The 16,947-nt window shown below is 45.6% G+C and overlaps 1 protein-coding gene across 1 annotated transcript; it reads right to left on the bottom strand.

Moving 5' to 3' along the window:
• Positions 1-7,238: 7,238 nt before the first annotated feature.
• On the bottom strand, positions 7,239-8,497 carry LOC109736629 (protein FAR1-RELATED SEQUENCE 5-like). The gene is made up of 3 exons (XM_020295841.1): positions 8,207-8,497; positions 7,804-8,080; positions 7,239-7,690 (listed from the first exon to the last, which is right to left on the bottom strand). Exons 1-3 carry the CDS (start codon positions 8,495-8,497, stop codon positions 7,239-7,241), a joined length of 1,020 nt encoding a protein of 339 aa, XP_020151430.1.
• Between the last annotated feature and the right edge of the window lie 8,450 nt (positions 8,498-16,947).

Genomic DNA, 16,947 nt, shown 5'->3' with positions numbered 1-16,947 from the left:
TTCTGTTTATGTTTCATCCGTAGTCGGATGTTGATCTTATGAATGATGTATTGTTGTATTCTTGCGGCATTTGTATGCCTTGTATGTATCCCAAAATATTATGTAATGTTGATGTAATGATATCCACCTTGCAAAAGCGTCTTCAAGATGCGCTTCTATCCTTTGGTGGGACCTTCGTGTTCCTTTAGGATAGGGTCGCATCTTGGGCGTTACAGTTTGTCAAGAAGTTTCTGTTCATGCTGGTTCTTAAGTACATATGCTTTATAGTTTGTGTTCACCGGTCCTTTCATTCTTGGCATGTTTTCTTGATTCTATTCAAGCCAATTGGCACAATGGCGCACTACAGTGTGTACGTGGTGAATAGATATCGTGGGAGCATTGACATCCTTGATTCACTTCCTTACGACAATATGGAAACGTCGCGATCGAGTTTCCACGGGGACTGTCAAAATATCATGAGTGTTTCTTAGCCTGAACCTCCTTTCACATTCTCTTGTTTGACACGAAGTTTATTATGCCTTGTGTTGACAAAATATGTTGCTGTCTCTGTTTTGGTAATACTGCTTGAACTGACTATCATTTAGAAGTTGAACTTCTGCTATTTTGTTTAGGTGGATCTTATGCAAGTGTCGCTTTTTATGTACCTGAACTTAACTATTTTGGTTAACATGTGTAACGCCCACGATGCGGCTATATCTCCCACGTGTCGAGGCACGACTTAGAGGCATAACCGCATAGTGGTTTTGTCGCAAGAAGGGTCATCTTCACACAATCCCATGTAATGAACAAGAATGGGATAAAGAGTTGGCTTACAATCGCCACTTCACGCAATACATAAATATCATCATACATAATCCAAAATACAATCATATAGACCGACTACGGTCAAAATCCAGATGAAAATAAGACAACCCCAAATGCTATATCCCCGATCGTCCCAACTGGGCTCCACTACTGATCATCAAGAAAAGACACATAGTAACGACCACGTTCCTCGTCGAACTCCCACTTGAGATCGACGCCATCATCTGCACTAGCATCGTCGGCACCTGCAACTGTTTTGGTAGAATCTGTGAGTCACGAGGACTCAGCAATCTCACACCCGCGAGATCAAGACTATTTAAGCTTATAGTAAAAAGGAGGGTGTAATAAGGTGGAGCTGCAGCGGCAAAAGCATATATGGTGGCTAACTTGCGCAAAAGAGAGCGAGAAGAGAAGCAATGGAACGGACGTCATCTAGCAATGATCAAGAAGTGATCCTGAACACCTACTTACGTCATACATAACTCAGACCGTGTTCACTTCCCGGACTCCGCCGAGAAGAGACCATCATGGCTACACACACAGTTGATGTATTTTAATTGGGTCAAGTGACAAGTTATCTACAACCAGACATTAACAAATTCCCATCTGCCTCATAACCGCGGGCACGGCTTTCGAAAGATAATACCCTGCAGGGGTGTCCCAACTTAGCCCATCATAAGCTCTCACGGTCAACGAAGGATAAACCTTCTCCCGGAAAGACCCGATCAGTCTCGGAATCCCGGTTTACAAGACATCTCGACAATGGTAAAACAAGACCAACAAAGCCGCCCGAATGTGCCGACAAATCCCGATAGGAGCTGCACATATCTCGTTCTCAGGGCACACCGGATGAACACTACGTACAGCTAGAACCAATCCTCGAGTTTCCCCAAGGTGGCGCTGCAAGTGGCTCTAGTTTGGACCAGCACTCAGAGGAACACTGGCCCGGGGGTTTAAATAAAGATGACCCTCGGGCTCGCGTAAACCCGGGGGAAAAGGCTTAGGCGGCAAATGGTAAAACCAAGGTTGGGCCTTGCTGGAGGAGTTTTATTCAAGGCAAACTGTCAAGGGGGTCCCATAAATCACCCGACCGCGTAAGGAACGCAAACTCAAGGAACATAATCCCGGTATAACAGTAACTAGGGCGGCAAGAGTGGAACAAAACACCAGGCATAAGGCCGAGCCTTCCACCCTTTACCAAATATATATGGATGCATTAATTAAATAAGAGATATTGTGATATCCCAACATATCCATGTTCCGACATGGAACAACTTCAACTTCACCTGCAACTAGCAACGCTATAAGAAGGGCTGAGCAAAAGCGGTAACTGAGCCAAACAACGGTTTGCTAGGAGAGGATGGTTAGAGGCTGACATGGCTAAAATGGGAGACATGATATAGCAAGTGATAGGTAGCGAGCATGGCAATAGAGCGAACAACTAGCATAGCAAAGATAGAAGTGATTTCGAGGGGTGGTCATCTTGCCTGCAAGGTTCTCAGAGTTGTCGAAAGCTTGATCCTCGTAAGCGTACTCGACAGGTTCCTCGTTCACGAACTCGTCTCCCGGCTCTACCCAAGACAAGAACACAAACAAACAGAACCACAATCAACAACGAGGAATGCGCAAGCAACATGATGCAAAACATGTATGACAATGCAAGATATGATATGCGATGCGTATGCGTGCTCCGGAGGGGAAATGATGAACATGGCAGTAACTTGGCAAACCAAGCATGCCACTGGAAAGATGAGATGATTTCGGTCGAAATCGATATAAAGATCACCGGAATCGGATGCACGGTTTGCAAATGGCAAGCAAAACAAGAATGACACGAATCTGCGATAAACAGCAAGATAGCACTTAGAATGCAACAAGCAACAATGCTACAACACCCCAACATAGCAGTAGAGTACATGGCAGTAATCTACAGGAGATGCTTGACAAAAGATGAACAATGAGCTACGGCTAGTTCACAACATATCAAGCTCAAACAAGCATGGCAAAAGTGCAAAAGATTACAGGTTCACAGACTTTGTGAAAAACTGGACATGGCAGAAAACAGCATCAGGTAGCTATGTTCAGAGCACGCGATCAACATGCTACAGGAACTTAACATAGCAAATCAAGGCACGGAAGTGTTCTACTAAATGCACATGACAAAAGTCATTTACTGACCTTAAGCCAAAAAGGACCAGAAGATATGATGGCAAGCATGTAAACATAGCAAGTTTCGTTATCAGGTTTCAGACTTAGCAGAAAACAGAGCATGGCAGAAATAATAATATGAAGGCCTGTTGGTGTGCTTGATGCACTCACCACAAAGCAATGCATGACAAAACAAGCATACCTACAGCAAGATGGCATGTTTATGAAGCTATCCATGGCAAGAAAAAATGCATAACATGTATGGATAAACTACAATAAGCTTGGCAAAATTGCATATCATGTTAAGAATCTGCCAGAAATATTTTATAGCAAAGGTAGAGCAAGATTGAGTCATGCTATGTCAATCCATAATTGCAAAGAATTGCAGGAATGGATCAATTACAACTATAGCTACAAAACATCCTTACTGAACATCTCCAAAATATTCATGGATCTCTCTGTAGCATCAAGTTTACATGGAAACAAAATTACAGCAGACAAGGACTCTAAGTCCCTGAAATCAGAAATATTACGGGGCCTACTTTGCATGCTTGTGCTAGTCACCACAGAGACCACAAAAATACAAGGACTATACCACTGGAAAGATGGCATGGCATGCTTCAAAACACATGTAGAGCTCATGCTGAAAAGATGCACAGATTAAATGATACAAAAATGACAAATCTCCAAGTTCTGTCAAGAACCAGAGAATAACAGCAACTAGCCCTCTTCCAACGAAGATTTGGGCATCAATATGACCTCTAATGAACATTGTGCAATTGAACGAAATGTAAAGCATCACAGGACGAACAATTTGACATATTATACGCACGAATCGGAGCTACATGCATGGAGTTATAGCATCGGGAACAGGAGCACTTGCTGATGAAATCTTGAGGACTTAGAGAAAGAGGGGCGAGGAGAAGTCAACGGGGCCTCACCCGATCTCGATCGGGCGAAGCTACAGGAGCTCGGGCCGGCGACCGAAGGAAGAGGTCGGCGGCGCGGGGGAAGAAGAGGCGCGGGGAGGCGCCGATGGAGGGAGACCGGAGGAAGGAGGGGCGGCCGCGGCGGCGAGGCGGCGGGGTCGCGCCGGCCGGCGGCGCCGGCGAGTGCGGCGGCGGCGCACGGGAGCCCGAGCGGCGGACGCGGGGCACGGGGCCCGAGCGGCGGCGGCGGCGGGAGGAGACGGGCCTGGAGGGCCGGGAGCGGGCCGGCGGGCCTCGGCGGCGGCGCGGTGGAGGCGCGCCACGTGGCGGCGGTGGATTCGCCGGGGCGCGGCGGCGGACGTTGTCTGGCGCGGGAGGACGCGTCCGGCGGCGCGGTGGGAAAATTTCTAGGGTTCGTCTGCGATTCCGTTTTTCGGGGGAGATGGAGTTTTATAGGTAGAGGGAGCTAGGAGGCTCCAAATGAGGTGCGGTTTTCGCCCACACGATTGTGATCGAACGACCTGGAGCATGGAAGAGAGTTTGGTGGGTTTTGGGCTGGTTTTAGAGGGGGTTTTTGCTGGACACTCAAATGGACTTTGCGGATGCCCGGTTAACCGTTGGAGTACCAAACGACCTCCGAATGGAACGAAACTTGACCGGTAGTCTCCGGGTGGTATATTAAGACCACTTGACAAGCCTTGGTCCATTCCGAGAAAGTTTGACACACGCCCACGAAAGAAAACAAGAGGGGTGCATCGGAGGAGATAGGAGCGCCGGATTGCAAAACGGACAACGGGGAAAATGCTCGGATGCATGAGACGAACACGTATGCGAATGCAATGCACATGATGACATGATAGGAAAATGCATGACATGACAAAATACAAAACGAAAGACAAAACCCGACAACGGAGGGAAAAACATATCACATAGCCGGAAATGGCAAGAGTCGGAGTTACAAATATGGCAAGTTACATGCGGGGTGTTACAACATGTTTTTGACTTCATCTAATTTTGTTATTTCTGGCAGATCAAGACATTTGTTGGGTTGCTCGAGGAGGTGTACGGCAAGGTTGCGTACAAGGCGAGAAAGCAGCCTAACTGGGTGACTATTGCAAAGAGGCCGACTTTCATCGATGTTCCGAAGCAGAAGAGTAATGATTGTGGTTTCTTTGCCGTGAAGTGCTGCTCTTCGTATGATGGCAATGAGATTCTTGAAGATTTTTGTGATGTGGAAGTATGTTCTGTCTTTGTTCTTGTCTCATCATCCTTTGATTTTTCTTGTGTGTTTTTGCTGAGACGCTCCTGCTATGGTTTTATATATCCGTTACTAAACCATCGTTTCACCTTTCTTTGTTTGCAGGCTGCTGCAGATAACTGGAAGGCTGAGTTCATGCACACTCTGATGTTTAGCGAGAAGAATGAAGTCATGCGTTGAGAGCTCCCTAAAGAGATCCAGTCCTTTGGCCCGTGAATTCGAAGCATTAGTTTCATTTTAGATTTGATTTCATACAGATTTTTAGGTTTGATAATGATTGGAACAATTCCGTAAAGATTTGGTTGTAAGAATGTTTTAGTGATTTGTGTATCTATAGGTGCAGCACTATTACTTATGATATTGTGGACAAATGTATTTGGTGTGAAGAATGATTTGGCTTTGTGAATTTCAATGTACTGCGTCGTTTTTCAGTATCCATGTGTTGAATGTTTTTGCCCCAACAGATGTACCTGAACTTCTCCCTCGGTTTTGGTTGAACTGCTTGATTTTTTTGTGTTGTTTATTTTTGGGCCCCAACATATGATCGTAGACTTGAACTTCTGCTTTGGGATGTGGTTGGGCTGCTGGTTTCAGATGGAGAGGATATTCTGTGTTGTGTAATGTATTGGTAATTTTCAACCCAACCAATATGTATGCTTTTGCATAGAATCTATATTTTTGTGTGTGTTTTTCAAGTGCGAATGTATTTTAGCTGTAACTTTGTGCAGAAATATTGTTGACGTTTCTTTATCTTTTGGCGGCATTGTACATGAACTTCTGCACGTATCCAAGCAGAACTTCACATTTGAACGCGTTGTCTTAGGCTTGCTAACCTTAGTTTATGCGGTGAAACTTTATTTTTTAAGCATATTTTTTTCCTACATCGATTTTATATACCAGAACTTCTTCTGTAAGCTGACCTGAACTTCAAGACTGTATGATTATTTGCTGGTTGCTCTTTTATGGAATACAACAGGAGCACCTCCTGCCATAATATACCAGAACTTCCACTGTAATATTACTTGAACTTCACAATGTATGTTTTTCATTTTTGTTCTTTCTTGCATTTTCATGGAATACATGACCAGCACAACACTTCCTCTCATAATATACCAGGACTTCTGCAGTAAGCTTACTTGAACTTCACAATGTATGTTTTTCATGTTTCTTCTTGCTTGCACTTTCATGCAATACATCACCAGCACATCACTTCCTCTCATAACATACCAGGACTTCTGCAGTAATATTACTTGAACTTCACAGTGTATATTTTTCAATTTATTACTGCTTGCACTTTCATGCAATACATCACCAGCACATCACTTCCTCTCATAACATACCAGGACTTCTGCAGTAATATTACTTGAACTTCACAGTGTATATTACCAGGGGATGACATAATGTTCTGCACATTGACATGACATAAGTTTGCATTGTGTTAATTGACCTATTCTAACTGTTCATCAGCCTTGCGCTCCTCCTAGGCTTTGGTGGTAGAGGTTTTTGCTTGACATGTACCTCTTCCTCTTCATCGTCCTCTTCCTCTTCATCGTCCTCTTCCTCTTCATCGTCGTCTTCATCTTCCTCTTCGTCGTCCTCTTCCTCTTCGTCTTCCTCTTCTTCGACGGTGTCTTCATCTTCGTCTTCCTCTTCATCTTCCACCACTTTCTTGTTGATGGCTCTAGGTTTTGCTTTTTGTTTCTTCTCGGTCCTTTTGCTTGTCTTTTCAGCATCTGCGCGCTTCGGGCATGTTCTTGCATTATGTGGGTCATACTCCTTGCATATGCTACAAAGTCTGCTGCTTGCTTTCTTTGGGTGTGGTCCCTTCTTTTGTTCCATAACTTTGGGCTGCTGTTTTTGAGATTTGGGTTGCTTGACCTCCTCAGCATTGTTTCTTTCCAAGAGTGTTGGACAGGTCAGCTTGTCGTGTCCCGCAACCTGGTTGCACACACTACATTTCCTGTGTCCAAGTGGCACTCCGTTCTCATCGAGCACGACGACTCTTCCTGCAGGTGGTGCCTTTATTTGAGCTCTCTTGTTACTTTTCTTTGCTGCAGTAATTTTCTTCCTACCCTTTGTTTCAGAATACAGCGGCAGTTTCATCGTCTCTTGCTGTCGCTGCTCCATTGATTGGCCATCACCCTGCTTGCATTGGTTGGCTTTAGCGGTGGCGTTGAGCATTTCAGCTGCATAATAATGAAGGCCATCTTCAATTTCAGCGTCCTCTTCAGCCATCCTTTCGCCAGCATCCGCTTGATTTGCTGAATGTATTGCATCAAGCTCTTCCACGAGCCTCTTAGAACATAGTAGGCTCTGTCATATTGCTGGTCACATCTCATCGCTTTCTTGTTAACCATCAAATTCAGCTGCAGCAAGATGTCTTGCTTCGATAGCCTTGAGCTGCCATCCGATGAGGTTGTGTTGTAGTCCCTTGTGTCAAAGGTTGGTTGTGATTTTGCAGTCTTTGTGTACCGTTTGAGGATATACTTGTTTGGAAATTTGTCAGGCTTGAGGTAGTCCAGTATGTTCATGATGTGAAGGCAGAACAGGCCTGCATTTTGTGATGAATGCAGAATACATAGTTTGTGAGCCAGCAATGAGTTTCATAAATTTTGATATGATACTACTAGTCTAGCTATTTCATGAGTTTGTTTTTTCGCTCACCTGTGTGTGTCCAGAGCTTGCATTCACAGTCGTATATTTCATTCTCTGGGTCAGCTACAACCTGGAATTCATGCTTTGACCAGGAAAATCTTTCTTCTTCATCATGGCCAGGCTTGTTGTGGTAGTACACAAGGTACTTAGTGGGATTTGCTGTACGCTTTGCGCGAAATAGCGTGGCCTTTCTCATCCTATTCCTCATATCGGTGTACACGGCTCTCGTGTACTTGATAGACATGTCTTCCTCGTAGCCGTAAGTTGTTTTTGTCACAAGATTGGTCTGCACATGTCAAAAAGTGAGATATTAGTCAAAGCGGAGTCATGGGTTTCATTTTTTTTAAATTCAAAGTGCACATGTTGAAGGTAAACAGAACATGATGGGGGTGTTTTGTACTTGTCATCATACCATGTTGGTCATTGTTTGCTCGTTCTCCTTCTGCATCCGAGTTTGTATGCAAGCATTGACCCGCCTAGCAAACTTGTGTAGGTTCTGGGTCCCCTTGACAAACCCTTTCTTTAGCACATGGTTCATGCTCTCGCTTCGTTGTGTGGAAGTCATTCTAGCACAGAAAATGTTCTTGTAATATGCTGAAATCCACATCTTCCTATCACTCCAGAGTTGCATCATCATCTGGTCGTTCTCCAGGTTGTAGTTGTGCACGAGTTGAGCCCAGGCATCTTCAAACTCCGATGGCATCAACGGCTAGTTTAATATAGCTGTGAACTCCTCTTTGAATGTTTTATACTTTTTGTACAGCAACGCGAGGTATTCCCTGTACTTCTTCATGATGTGCCAACGACATAGCTTGTGGACGGTGTTTGGAAATGATTGTGGTATAGCTTTCGACATCGATGGGCATTGGTCTGCATGAATTAAAAAAATGAAACTTGATTCTTTTTTGTACTGGTGGTGAACTTATGTTGTACAAGTACTTGAACTTCACATCTAGCAGTATGGTATCTAAGAATGTCACATGTATTTTTTCTTTACAGCAGTGTTGCTGAACTTCTGTGGCACCAGTGCTTCAACTTCACAGTTAGTAGTAGGACAAACTAGTAGTGTCACACTCAAAATTTTTCTTAAAGCATTGTTGTTGAACTTCTGTGGTAGCAGTGCTTGAACTTAACATAAATAACTATATTTTTCTGAACATGCTACATATATTTATCTTACAGCTTTTTCCTTGAACTTCTATGATTCATGTATTTGAACTTCACATTCATAACTAATTTTTTTCTAAACATGTGACAGATAATTTTGCTTTCTTGTACTGCTAGTTGGACTTCTGTGCTAACAGTGGTTGAACTGCATTCTTTACATTTTTTTTCCAGACAAAACCAATGTACCCAACCTACACAGACCCATAGACTGAAAAGATGATGAAACTTGAAGAGGTTTTTTTTGAACTCACCTTTTAGAATGCAAGTTGGGTGCTTGTTGTTCATGCACCGTACAAATGTATCGAACAACCACTTGAATGACTTTGCATCTTTGTCTCTTATCAGGGCAATAGCAAATATCGTTGACTGCAAGTGATGGTTTGTTCCAACAAACACCCCCAGAGGCATATGAAATCTGTTGGTCTTGTAAGTTGTGTCGAATGTTATGCAATCGCCAAAGTCTTGATAGGCTCCTCGGTAGCTTGCATTGGACCAGAAAATGTTTTTAATTGACTTGCCCTTGCCCACTTGGATGTCATAGAAAAACTCATCATTTATTGCCTTCATGTCTTTGAAGAATGAAACAAGTTTCAATACATCATCCAAATCATCTTCCTTGCATTCATGGCTTTCCTGCAAATCACATGCAAACATGCATTTGTTTATTTTTGCTAGCAAAGGGTTGTGAGCTAGGATGCTATTTTACATTGCAGTATGTGGGTGTTTGAATACTTACTGGTTTAGTAGGTCTCGTCCGGTCATGCTTAGGAAGTAGCTTCCATCTTCATTTTCAGATAGCATGGACATGATTGTTGTGTGCTTGAAATCATGGTACTGCAGGAGCTTTACGTACTCCAAAATAGTGGGGTCATAATTCTTGTGTGAGTGCAAAAATACCAGCATGTCACCAGTTTGCATGAGCTGGTGATTATGATTGTACTCAATGTCCACTGCCACGCATGTGTCATCCTCCTACACCTTCACCCTCATTCTTGCATTGCAGCCCGTCCTCTGCGATGTTTTGTTTCGCTTCCTGTTGGCCTCTGAAACAGAAGATGTGTGTATCCCTTGGAAGGCGCAAACAAAATACTTGTGGTTGTCATTTCCCCCGTCTTCCTGATTCCAAAACCAACGTGTCTGGCGTATCTGTTATAAAATTCCCTTGCTTTCTCTACATCTTTGAATCACATCTTTTGTCTTGGTATTAGATAATCCGGTAGATCCGGCGTCTGCAGAAAAAGAAAAAAAATAATCCAAACAACACGTTAAAATGCAGTTTATGAACTTGTTATCCTGGAGGGAGCAGAAAATTTGCAGATAATACAAGATGCGTATATAAATATTTTTTGTTTCACTTACGTGCGTGTATGATCGCAACTCCGCCGGTGTCAGCTGATGTCCCTCTGGGATGGGGCATGGCGGAGTAATCATAGCAGGATGCAGCAATGGATCACGAGGAGGAAGGAGGGCTGAAGATGGTCTCTCTCTTGTTTGCGTCCTTTTTGCTTGAGGTGGTTGTGTAGGTATTGCGATCCTGGTCTTGGTTTGCTCTTTCGTTTTGTGAAGCAATCCATCTACCTTATGCCCCGTACAATTCTGACTTGTAGCAGCAGCAGAAGGATCCAACGGTGGTAGTGTGCAGAGCACTCTCCTCCGTGTGTGTGTTGCTGTTGGATTTGTCCTGGGATCCGGTTTAGTTGCTTCTCTTTGGCATTGATGAGGCACACCAGGATAACCTCCAGAGTTACACGCAGGGCTTGAGCTAACCCCCTCCTCCATCGGCATGCTTGGGAGTCTGCTGGTGGATACAAAGAATCCGCGGGGGATTTCCGGCGTCACCCAATTAGGTGGAGGCGCAAACTTGTGCGGATAGGGCTGTGACCCAGCAGCTTGGAAGTATCCGTGTGTTTTGGGTGTCATCCATTTTTGGTCTGGAGCAGGTCGGTAATGCTGTTGGTGCGTTTGAGGTGTGACCCATTGAGGGGGTGGTGCAACGCGTACAGGCTTTGGATTGTGTACTTGCTACTGGGAACTTCTAAGCTTCTTCATGTGTCTCTCGTCTTGCTGACATAAAAGAAAGAAAATGTCTATTAGCACACAAGTTATATCTGCCTATACCTTTGTAACTGAACTTAGCATTATTCACAGCCTGAACTTCTCATATAAAAGTGGTGAGAGCCATCACACTATGCACTGAGCTGAGCATCTACCAATACTTTTGTACCTGAACTGAGCACCCTTCACAGAATGAACTTCACATCCTGTTTAATTCTATAATATTTGATTACTTATATGTACCTGAACTGAGCACTCTCCACAACCTGAACTTCTTGTTTTGCAAAGGGGAAATACTGTCTACAGTTAAAAAACCTGAACCTTCATGAGTTTGAATGGTTGGACTGCTAGTGCATACCAACCCGACCTTCATGTCATATCACATGCATGTTTTATTTTCCTTTTATTTTATTGCACAGAACCAGATACATACCAACCTGAACTCTAGCACACTTACTAGTTGAACTTCACATGACTTTTCCACATGTGAATGTGAATGCAGGCAGATTTTATAGTGTTTGTAGCCTGGACTGAGGCTCACACACCACCTGAACTTCACATGGCTGTAAGCAGGCAGATTTAAAAAAAGCTTTTGTAGCCTGGACTGATGCTCACAGACCACCTAAACTTCACATAGCTGTAAGCAAATAACAAACCAAAGGAAGGAAGAAGTTCAACCATACCCTGGCTAGAAGTTCGGCCAACCTTTTTCCAGCAGCCGATAGGCCACCTTGAGAACAATTCGTCGTGGAGGTAGGAGAGGAATTCCATGGCAATCCATGTCTTGCAGGGGCGCGAAGTTCATTTACACGAAGCAAGAAGGTTAGATAAGGCAAGATTGAAGAAGAAGGCAAAATTGGGAGGAAGTTCATGTACTTTTGCCGCTGAATTTGAGGGCGCAGACGATGCTGCCTCCGCGAAGGAGTTGCTCCATTGGTCGCGCCGCTCGCCGTAGCTTGCGTCGGGGCCGTCATCTGGTCTGCCAAGGCTTCGGGCGGTGACGATGGGACGAGGATGCGGCTTCCTGAAGTCCATGGCGGCTTCGCCGCGTCCAGGCGACGCGGGCTCCCTCGTGCCGGCGTCCGCCGTCGCTTGCTCGCCCGCGCCGGTGGTCGGCCAGGAGCTGGAGACGGAGGGCAGGCGGCGGATCCGGCCGGCCAGGAGCTGGGGAAGGAGGGGAGGCGGCGGATCCGGCCAGCCAAGAGCTGGGGAAGGAAGGGAGGCGGCGGATCCGGCGAAGATCGGCGGTGAGGAGGGGGGAGGTCAGGGGATCGAGGGGAGGAGGGGGGCTGGGGCGGCTCGGGATCGGGTGGATCCTGTCGGGGGGGGGGGGGGCTCGGGATCCAGTGGATCCTGTCGGGCCAGCGGCTGTTCGGAAGTTCAGGAGGGCCCTGTCGGGCCCTATATAGGGGCTGCTGTGATCCAAATAACTATTCTAATCCTGGGATTAGAATAGTGCTGTCCTATATATATATGTAGGATCACATTGATTTGCACCACACATCTGCAGTGAACTAATTGGTTATATCATATATATGTCGATTTTTGTGTTCATGATCTTGATTTACAATTATGCAATATATATCGTTGCTATGCCCTCACTATATATTGTGTTTTGAAATACTGAATATATATACCCTGTTAATTTTCAGGATTGTTCCGTGTGAAATGTGGTGTTGGATCATTTTATGAAAGAGCACCACATCTGAAGGACTGTAATGTACATAACTGGGACAATATATATAAAGAGCGTGCCTATTACTATCAGGCCCTATATAGAGCGCGCCTATTAGAAACCAAGGAACCAGCTTCCCGCCGCGCGCTGCCGCCACCATGCGTTGTCCCCGCTTTCTGCCACCGCGCTAGCCCTGCATCCCTCTGGTGGCTGTCTCCACATCAATTCGATCTGGATACTTGGGGTAGTGCCACTCACGCCCAGCGCTGTCATGGCCCAGGCTTGAGGGACGGTAATTTAGTAGCAGTTCGACAAAAAACATTGCATCAGTTCTCACTCGAGGGATAGTAAATTTGCAAAAAAAATTGGTAGCAGTAAAGTTCGGAGGAAAAAAGAAACTTAATAAATGGAAAACCCGAACAGTTCACAACTACAAAAGTTGCAAGTTCAATCACGGCGACCCAAATAAGTTTGGGAAAAAAGCTCAAACAAAAAAAACCACAAAGAAATCAAATGGTAAAAAGTTCAAGTCTCAAAACGAGTGAAGTCCAAAACATCGCTGCAAAAAAATTTGAGTTCAACAAAAAGAAACACATAAACATTTTATTTTTGAAAAAATATCATTCAGTTTAAGGGTATAAACCATGCAAGTTTGGGGATGATGATACTATAAACCATTAAATAGTTACCAAGAAAATCATACCGAAAAGCAGAGTAAAGTCGAGTCTATGAAAACATGCTCAGTACAAACCCATATGGACATCAGTTCAAATACTCTGTTTTCGGAACCATTAAAAATTAAAAATACCTTAGTATAAACACACACATAGATGATGCCGAAGACCCCGAAGACCCCGTCGAGCCTGCGTCCGAGCAGGATGAATGGGAGGAGGGACAAGTTAACCCCGACGAACCTGTTGGGAATGAGGATTCAGAGGATAGCAACTATCTATCGGTCTCCAAGGAGGATGTCAGGCTCGGCAACAAAGATTTCATCGTGCCAGAGGAACCCCTCGAGCAAGAGCGCTTCAAGCGACAGCTAATCGCCACTACGAGGAGCCTAAAAGGAAACAGCAAGAACTTCAAGCCGAACAGGATACGCTCAACGACAGATGGACCAAGGTCCTAGTTGCTGAAGAATACGACCTCGAGCGCCCACCAAAGAGTTATCCGAGACATCGGCTACTACCACAATTTGACGACGAGGCCCTTGAGCAAATACCGTCAAGATATAATCACGCTGACGAACCAGACCGACCACCGTGTGGACGAAACAAAGCGGCTGCTCATGCCAAACACCAGCCCGTGCCACCTCGCCATCGAGGCAAAGAGGTAGCAGCTCCGGGCTACACCTACGACTTACGTCAGGACCTGGACAGTAGAGCCGGTCAGACTAGATCAATCTATGGATCAAGGGGACGTGCTCCAACGTGAGATGACGTCCATGAAGCTTGGCACGATAAGCACAAGCAAACTCGGGCCAAAAACCGAACACGAATGTCATCCGAATTCCATCGGGATGTTGCCCGATACAGAGGTGCCGCACACCCCTTGTGCTTTACCGATGAGGTAATGCAGCACCAATTTCCAGAAGGGTTTAAACCCGTAAACATTGAAGTATACGATGGAACGGTAGATCCCGCGGTATGGATTGAAGATTTTCTTCTCCATATTCACATGGCTTGCGGTGACGATCTCCACACCATTAAATACCTCCCCCTAAAGCTAAAGGGACCAGCACGTCACTGGTTGAATAGCCTCCCAGAGAACTCTATTGGCAACTAGGAAGATTTGGAGGATGCCTTACGAGACAACTTCCAAGGTACTTATGTCTAGCTACCGAACGCCGATGACCTCAGTCACATAGTCCAGCAACCCTAAGAGTCAGCCCGCAAACTCTGGACTCGGTTCTTAATTAAAAAGAATCAAATCATCGGCTGTCCGGACGCCGAAACCTTAGCGGCCTTTAAACACAACGTCCGCGACGAATGGCTCGCCCGACACCTCGGTCAGGAAAAGCCGAAGACTATGGCAGCTCTCACTGCACTCATGACCCGCTTCTGCGCTTGAGAAGATAGTTGGTTGGCTCGTAGAAGCAACAGTACCAGCGACCCTGGCACTTCGGAAGCCAGGGACGGCAACGGAATGCCACGGCGTAATAAACATAAGCGTCGGAACAACAATGAAGAAACTAAAGATACAACGGTCAACGCCGGATTTAGTGGCTCTAAACTCGGTTAGCGGAAGAATCCATTCAAAGGGAATAGGGAAGGTCCATCTAATTTGGACAAAATACTCGACCGGCCTTGCCAGATTCACGGCACACCCGACAAGCCTGCCAATCATTTCAACAGAAACTGTTGGGTCTTTAAACAAGCCGGTAAGTTAGATACCGAACATAGGGGGAAAGGGCCACCAAGCGAGGACGATGATGAGCCCCGCCCACCGAACACAGGGGCACAAAAGAAATTCCCCCCTGAGGTGAAAACAGTGAATATGATATATGTCACACATATCCCCAAGAAGGAGCACAAGCGCGTACTAAGGGACATCTACGCCATAGAGCCTGTCGCCCCAAAATTCAACCCATGGTCGGCTTGTCTGATCACCTTTGATCGCAGGGACCACCCGACCAGTATCTGTCATGGAGGTTCGGCAGCCCTGGTCCTCGATCCAATCATTGATGGATACCATCTCACTCGAGTCCTGATGGACGGCGGCAACAGTCTTAACCTGATCTATCAAGACACTGTCCGTAAAATGGGTATCGACCCGTCAAGAATCAAGCCTAGTAACACCACCTTTAAAGGAGTGATACCCGGTGAAGAGGCCCGTTGCACGGGTTCATTAACATTGGAAGTAGTCTTCGGTTCACCGGATAACTCCCGAAGCGAAGACTTGATCTTCGACATTGTCCCCTTTCGCAGTGGTTATCACGCACTGCTCGGACGAACCTCCTTCGCCCGTTTCAATGCAGTCCCGCACTACAATTACTTAAAGCTCAAAATGCCTGGACCGCGTGGTGTTACCACAGTCAACAGAAACATGGAGCACTCCCTCCGTACTGAGGAGCACACCGCGGCCCTTGCAGCCGAGGTACAGAGCGGCCTCATCAAGTCGAACAAATCATCGGCCATCAAGCTCCTAGACACTACTAAGCGAGTCCCGCCTACTCTGCAGAACGACAGCTCAATGGATCCAGAGCTGGACTAGCAGTTTCGCCTCCGTCGATCGCCTCATAAAACTGTGACATATGTATCGTGTGTGCATAATTACACACTCAAAATACCCTGGGCAAACGACGGAGGCACACTGCAGACAAGGTCTATAGTGCGGCTCGACCCTATTTGGACCATAACCTTTTTTCCTTTTCTTTTCTCTCCCATATTACAGGTTCATTAAAACCTAGCTACCTTATGGTCATGCAAAGGCTCTCTTCCAGGCCCCCTTTGTACAAACGACCATCGACTGCTCCTCTCAAAGGATTTTTTCACCAAGGAGAAACGGTGCAGACATGCGATAGGGCATCAAGGGGATCTTCAAGACCACCTTTTCTTTTTAGGCCCTGTATATAGTTTCCCCTTGTGTACAAACTCTCGGCATGTAAAATAGCCTTGATGTTCATGGCATTATCTGTAATAGCACGTTTTGATGTATCAATCAGATTATAATGGAAACAGTTTTATCACCAACCCCTATTCGGTATTAGTTTATTTCACAACATGTATTCCCTCCCTGCTTCAGATTGCCATATATACTTTGGTTCGGCCTAAATGCCGGGGGCTCTATTCGGCCACGTATATGTTCAAAAGTCCGAATACTTTTAGGGTATACTTCGGCGTCCCGAATATTGCACTATATGCATCAGTTCTGAATCATGTCTTTGGTCTATAGTTGGGTTGCCCGGCTCCTGTGATTACCACCTTATGTTCCGCTAGTTCGGCTAAGGTAGTAAAGGGAGAACTACTGCGATTGTATTTCTGGTTCGTCCGGTCAAATACCTCAGTAGAGAAAGCTGAAAACTGACTATCATGATGTGGCGAGAGCTGGTGGGCGATTCAGCGACTAACTACAAATCTTTTGTGATTTACTCCGTATTAAGCGAAGGGCTGGCCTTCGCCCAGTCATGCGATAAATCCATCCGAACCGCATACGCACCAGGGGCTCGTCCTTAGCCCCACCGTCAAACTCCTATGGCTAAGTGAAAGTAATAAAGCCGCATAGTCTGACTGCCTGGTTCGCTGCGCAGACACCTC

Source organism: Aegilops tauschii, chromosome 7 (assembly GCF_002575655.3).
Source record: "Aegilops tauschii subsp. strangulata cultivar AL8/78 chromosome 7, Aet v6.0, whole genome shotgun sequence".
Taxonomy (NCBI): Eukaryota; Viridiplantae; Streptophyta; class Magnoliopsida; order Poales; family Poaceae; genus Aegilops; species Aegilops tauschii.
Note: the sequence above shows the minus strand (reverse complement) of the source record. Positions and strands in the feature narration are given on the sequence as shown.